The following is a 6,341-nucleotide window of genomic DNA, read 5'->3' on the forward strand; positions in this document are numbered from 1 at the left end:
GGGGTCACCTACCCCATAGGTTGCTGTCCTCAGGTGAGGTCACCTACCCCATAGGTTGCTGTCCTCAGGTGGGGTCACCTACCCCATAGGTTGCTGTCCTCGGGTGGGGTCACCTACCCCCATAGGTTGCTGTCTTTGGGTGGGACCACATCACGGAGGCTTGCTACCCATTTGTTCTTTCCCCCTGTGAGACTCAAGCCCTGTAATTTAGGGACTCTGTTTCTAGACAGTGAGAACTGGAAGATTTGTGCTAGCCTTGGAATAAATCTGCTGCCACATTCAGTGTGCCTCGGCTTGTCCTATAGGTTGATGTCTTGATTTCTTTCTCTTCCTTCTTCTCTCTTTCTCTCTCTCATTTCAAGATTTTTGAGACAGGGCCTCACTATGGCCTCGAACTTGTGATTCTCCTACTTCTGCTCTCTTCTGCCTTTCAGAGTGTCAGGCTCTGTCCCTGGCACTTCAGCCCAGCACAAGTGAGAGAGAGGAAATCCATGTGATCTCAGAGAGAGAGAGAGAGAGAGAGAGAGAGAGAGAGAGAGAGAGAGAGAGAGAGGAGAGAGAGAGAGAGAGAGAGAGAGAGAGAGAGAGAGAGAGAGAGAGAGAGAGAATCAGTCAGCTCTCAGGGCAGGGCTGGAGAGCACTCTGTGAGATGCAGGACCAGAATCCTCATCTTGGACCAAAGGGAAACTAAAGTAAACAGAAACCCAAGCCTGTGTGGGAGGGATCCCCGAGGAGGTCCAGGAATGAGAAGAAACTAGCCTAAGGCCTAGAAGGACACTCTGACAGACAGAGGGACTCACTTTAACTGGATCAGGGTGACATCAGAGAGGAAACAGAATTGGGAAAGCTGGACTGAGGAATAGCCAGGGTGGGGACAGAAAGTCCCAGGAATCTCTAACTTGATAACTGGGGTAGCTCCAGCTACAAATCCTCCTAACAGCCTGAGTTGTCTGCTTCCTCCTTGGGCTTGGATCCCAGGGGCATGATGGGAGTGGGGAGCCTATAAGGCCGAGGGCATCCTAGACAGGACTGGAGTGAAAGCTGGTAGCTTCCCATGAGGCCCCCAGGATGTGGCCGTGGTGTTGGTGACCGGGGAGTGCAGCCTCCCAGGTCAGGGCTGTGTGTCTTTGTTTGTTTCTAAAGTGTTCTTGTGACCTTAGGGGGAGGGTTCAGGGACAGGCTGTGCTGTTGGCTGTGCCCAAAGCCCAGACCTGGCAAAAGAAGAACTCAAGAGGCCAGCTTCTCCCAGAGACACCCACCCCCCTGGAAAACCTTTTGCACACATACACACACACACACACACACACACACACATACTGCACAACTTCTTGTACTGCTCTCTCAACCCCCAGCAGCCTTGGAGTTTATCCATTAACTGACTCCACCCACCATGCCCAGGGCAGACAGTGAGGTGGCAGCAGAACAGCTCCTCCATTTTTTTTTTTTTTTTCTCAGAGTGGCTGTGTGGTCCTCTCTATTCAGCAAGGCACAGTGTTGTCTTCAGTGCTGTCCTCTCTTGAGCAGAAGTCTCGTATGTCCCCTCCAACCCTGCCCCATGCTAGGCTTCTTTCTCCTCCTGCCCCACCCCCTCCACTCAGTGGTTCCAGCCCTGGGCCACCTGATGGTGACTCTAACTGTCCACCCCCTCTGATGTCACACTGGCTTTGTGTTCCCTTTCCCCAAAGCACAGCTGTGTTTGACAAGAAGGAAGGTCACCCTGCCCACAGCCCGTAAAGTAGCCTGGCCTTTGCTATTGAGATGTGTCCTGTTTGAGATACATACTCAGCCAAGGCTGAGTAGGAGGCTGAGGAAGCTTGGACCTCTCTGTACCCCTCTGCCCTGCATCAGGTCTTACACTTTCACATTAGCATAACAAGAGGAAACTCAGGGTTCACCACCGTCAGAGAACAGGCTCCCTGACTAGGAAACAGATGAGTGTTTTCAGGGACCACACACACTGGAGAGGGCAGATCCAGTTCTGAAAGAGTCTATGAGGAGAGGCTGTGGGCAGGAGACTAGAAGGCTGAATGTGGTGATTGGAGGCATGGCTCAGCCCCAGTTTCAGCCAGGGAAGGGCAGGGGGGTCCAAGTTTTGGGCACCTTTGCAAGGGGCATGTGGCAGGCACCACAGAGAGCTGTGCTTCAGAGTCCTGGCCTGTAGATAAAAGCTTCCTGGTGTTGGTCAGCTCTGGATGGGGCATCAGTGGTACAGATGACAGCCTCTACAGCTGAGGGCTGAGACTCAGTGGCTTCTCCACTCTGGGAGAGAGACAAAAGTCTCTAGGCTCTAAATGAACAGGCTAGTGTTGGTTCAAGGCTAGGATTTCCCACAACCTCAGTGTTAGTGTGGGTATGAGGCCGAACCTTCTAAGCAAATAGAACAGTGGTTCTCGACCTTTCTAACACTGTGACTTTTGACACAGTTCCTCATGCTGTGGTGACCCCCAACCATACAATTATTTCATTGCTACCCCGTAGCTATGATTCTGCTACTGTTACAAATTGTAATATAAATGTCTGTGTTTCCCAATGCTCTTAGGCAACCCCTGTGAAGGGATTATTTGACTTCCCAGAGGGGGCCACATCTCATAGGTTGAGAACCACTGGATAGGGCGTGGCCACAGTGCAATGCTTAGGACTCTGCTGGCTGGCCTGAAGTCATGAGCAACTCCTCGAGGAGCAGGAAGGCCTCAGCAGGGCAGAGAGAGTATAGACTGTGAAGAGTAACAAGAACCAGGGCAAGCTGAGAGTAGAGAGCAGAGGGGGCCAACATGTGGGAGCACCCAGAGTCCTGGTGCTTGCTGAATCTACACACCAAGCCTTCTGCCACACCAAGAGGTCCCTAGGCCAGACTCCTACATATAGCAGAGATGTGAGTGCCCAGGTCTATGGCTTATTTTTGCATGTAGGTACACACAGGGAAGTTCACATGCACAGGATACATGCCAACACACATGTGTGTGCACACAGACACAGGCACACAGACCACATGAACACAGAGCCACACATGCAAAGCACAGCACACATAAATACACACGTGTACTGTATGCACATGCATTCATTGCACACTTGCAAATATGCGCTTGTGTGCACAAAATACATACATATATACATGCATGTGTTGACAGTGTAGCTATTGAAATCTGTGGCCCCAGTAAGTCTGCCCCCAGAAGCTTCTAGAGCAACTTCTTCTAACCTTTCCTAATCAGGCAACACAGGAAACATGAGTGTGTGTGGGGCAGCCTGAGATGAAGCGGCCCAGGGCCAGAAGTGACTGGGCCAAGCTGTGACTATCCTGGGAGAAGGAATCTTCGTCTTGAGAACTATTTCTCAAGATCTTGATTATCAGCAGTTCCCAGGACTGGATGAACTGTACCTGCCGTCCACGGCCCAGGCTGCTGCTCCTCAAGGGATGAAATGCACCCACAGCCTAGGCAGCTGCCTGCCACTGGGTACAGCACACACACACACAGCCTGGGGAGCAGCCGTGGACCTATTTGTCCTAATCCTGAGGGCAGGAAATGAACCTAAGAAGACTCAAAGTGCTATCAGAGGTCACTTTCACGTGTCTTAAGATGTGTGCTTTTTCACATTAAAAATGTCCATTTTCTAACAGAGGGGAGAACATTCTGCTCATTCACCCACATGGGTTACCTATACTGCCTTTGGCCACATGCAGAGAACCAAACTAACTTACAGTGACTTCCAAGTGCTGAAAGCGAGAGAGATTGAGAGAGAGAGAGAGAGAGAGAGAGAGAGAGAGAGAGAGAGAGAGAGCCATCGCTAGGATCTACCAGGAGCACTGAATGCTCCTTGCTATCCCCCAAAATGAAGACATCAAAATAGTAGTCAATACTACACCCTCCCATGAAGATCATTGCCTCACTGATGGGGGCTGGTACATCTGTGTACACAGACACATATATAGACACGTGAATACATACGTATACACAGATGTGCACCAATGTGCGTACAAAACACATTCACACTATCTAAAACAGACACATATGTGCACATACTTGTCAACTGCTCTTTGTCCAGAATGGGGAACAGCAGTAAGCACCGGTTCTTTTTTGTCAACATGGTACAAACTAGAGTCATTGTGGAAGAGGGAACATCAGCTGACAAATTGTCTCCATCGAATTGTCCGGTGAGCAAGTCCATGGGGTATTATTTAATGATTGATGTAGGAGGGCCTAGCCCATTGTGGTGGGTGTCACCTACCACAACGTCGCTGGGCAAGTGGTCTTGGGTTGTGTAAGAAAGATAGCCGAGCAACCAAGCGAACAAGCAAGTCAGTAAGCAGCCCCACCCCCACCATGTTCTCCTCTTCAGTTCCTGCCTCCAGGTCCCTGCCTTGAGTCTCTGTTCTGACTTCCTTTGATGAGCTATAACTGGTCAGTTGAAAGAACCTTTCCTCCCTGAGTGGTTTCTGGTCATGGTGTTTATAACCTCAGCAGAAAGCAAACTACGACAACCTCCTGCTTCATAACTAACGCCCCGAGGACCCCTGATGTCTTGTGGGGGTGTTTTCTATGAGTCAGACATGTTGTATATTCGGCATGTTCACACTACTTCAGTGACGTACAACAGGAGGAGGTAGTTACAGAGAAATGAGGATCTGAAGGCTGGTAGGATGGCACAGTAGGTAGACACTTGCATATAAGGTGCAAACATATAAGGCACAGTCGGTATAAGAAGACACTTGCGAACTGAGGACCTGAGTTTGAACCCTTCCCAGACACCACAAAGCAGCAAGAGAAAAAAATATTTCAGAGAGCCGACCTTTGGCTTCTACACATGAGCTATGGTGTGTTTGAGCCCACATACAAAGTAAAGGAAATAAGGGTTGGTGAGAAGGTTCAGCAGGTACAGGAGCTTGCAGCCAAGGCTGACGGCCTGAGTTTGATCCCTGGGACCCATATAATGGAAGGAGAAATCCTGTTCCTGCAAGTTGTTTTCTGCACATGCATACACAAATACATGTAATAAAATTAAATAAGCAAATGAATTTTAGAGGTGAGATTCTGGCTGGAGGGATGGCACATTCCTTTCATCCCAGCGCTTGGGAGGCAGAGGCAGGTGGATCTCTGTGAGTTCAAGGCCAGCCTGGTCTATAGAATGAATCCAGGAGAGCCATGGATCTGTTACACAGTAAAAACTGTCATGAAAAACAAACAAACAAACAGATGAGATTCTGAGCTACCAATGATGGGGAAGCACACAGCAACTAACAGTGAGAAAATGTTGTATATTTAGGACACCTGCGTGCTGCCTCCGACCTACCTCAGTCATCTCTACATGAGGAGATGAAGGACCACCCACTCAGATCCAGCAGCTGACACACTGCTCCTCCCTGCACACACACAAGCCGTTCCCACCCAGAGGGTGCAACACCATGGCTCACAGGGAGGGCCCTGACTAACCAGGTGCCGCAAATATTGACTTTGCATCTTGAGCACCAGCTGGTACCTCTTAGGGACTTCAGAGGTGTGTGCTGCTTTGGATAAGTAGCCCTGCTCTACCTAGGGCCCAGACATCACACACTGCCTGAGAACTTGTGCTAACATCAAGTACCCATAGTGCCCCCTCAGTTCTCCACCAAAAGCCTCAGAGTAAGGCTGGCTGGCCTCTGGGTACACCACACGCATCTTGTCACCCCATCACCTGCCATCTTGGCTAGTTTGCCTTTGTGTTCTGATGGAGCAAGTGGCCAGAGATTTATGCTTCGGTTAGAGCTCTGATCCTGCTCACAAGTCATAGGTGAGAGAATGTCTCTCCCTATGTCTGTAAACTCAGTGGAACTCAGAGCTTCTGAAAGGCCAGGAGGCTATGGCCAGATACACTGGGGACCATGTGAAGGTGTATCTAGCTAGCACATTACCAGAAACCCTCCTATAAAAAATGGGCTTACATGTGATTGGTTCTTCCCTTCCACCCTCTCCAGACTGAGCGCTCTCTCTCTCTCTCTCTCTCTCTCTCTCTCTCTCTCTCTCTCTCCCTCCTCCTCTCTCTCCCCCTCCCTCCCTCCTCCCTCTCCCCATCCCTATCTCTATCCCCCCTCCCTGTTTCTTTTCCTCCTCTACCCCCTACTTACCCCTGGCCTTTTCCACACAAAGGGGACCTGGGGCCTCTCGCTGTAGAACAGGGAGCCATTGCTGGCAGGGAAGTCAGCATCCTCGAACAAGCTGCCAGATTGCAGGCAGCCCTGCCGTAGCTGCTCAAAGCTCTGACCTGAGGAGTGGATAGTCCTGGCATCCCTGGGGACTGGCTGTGGCTGTGGCCTCAGGGACCGATGGAGGTAAGGCATGACTGCTTCTCGACAGTCAAGTAGAGGAAAA

General features: G+C 50.4%; 1 protein-coding gene across 4 annotated transcripts in view; it reads right to left on the reverse strand.

Moving 5' to 3' along the window:
- Capn9 (calpain 9) overlaps positions 1 to 6,341 on the reverse strand; it is a 39,709-nt gene extending 33,368 nt beyond the window's left edge. For 3 of the 4 annotated variants that reach the window (XM_028767746.1, XM_028767745.1, XM_028767744.1), the window contains exon 1: positions 6,098 to 6,310. In XM_028767746.1, the coding sequence (XP_028623579.1) occupies positions 6,098 to 6,310 (213 nt within the window). Of the gene's footprint in view, positions 1 to 6,097 lie in introns of all 4 variants that reach the window. The other variant, XM_028767743.1, reaches the window with a different exon arrangement.

The sequence above is a fragment of the Grammomys surdaster genome, unplaced genomic scaffold, assembly GCF_004785775.1.
Source record: "Grammomys surdaster isolate TR1022 unplaced genomic scaffold, NIH_TR_1.0 181, whole genome shotgun sequence".
NCBI classification, from domain to species: domain Eukaryota; kingdom Metazoa; phylum Chordata; class Mammalia; order Rodentia; family Muridae; genus Grammomys; species Grammomys surdaster.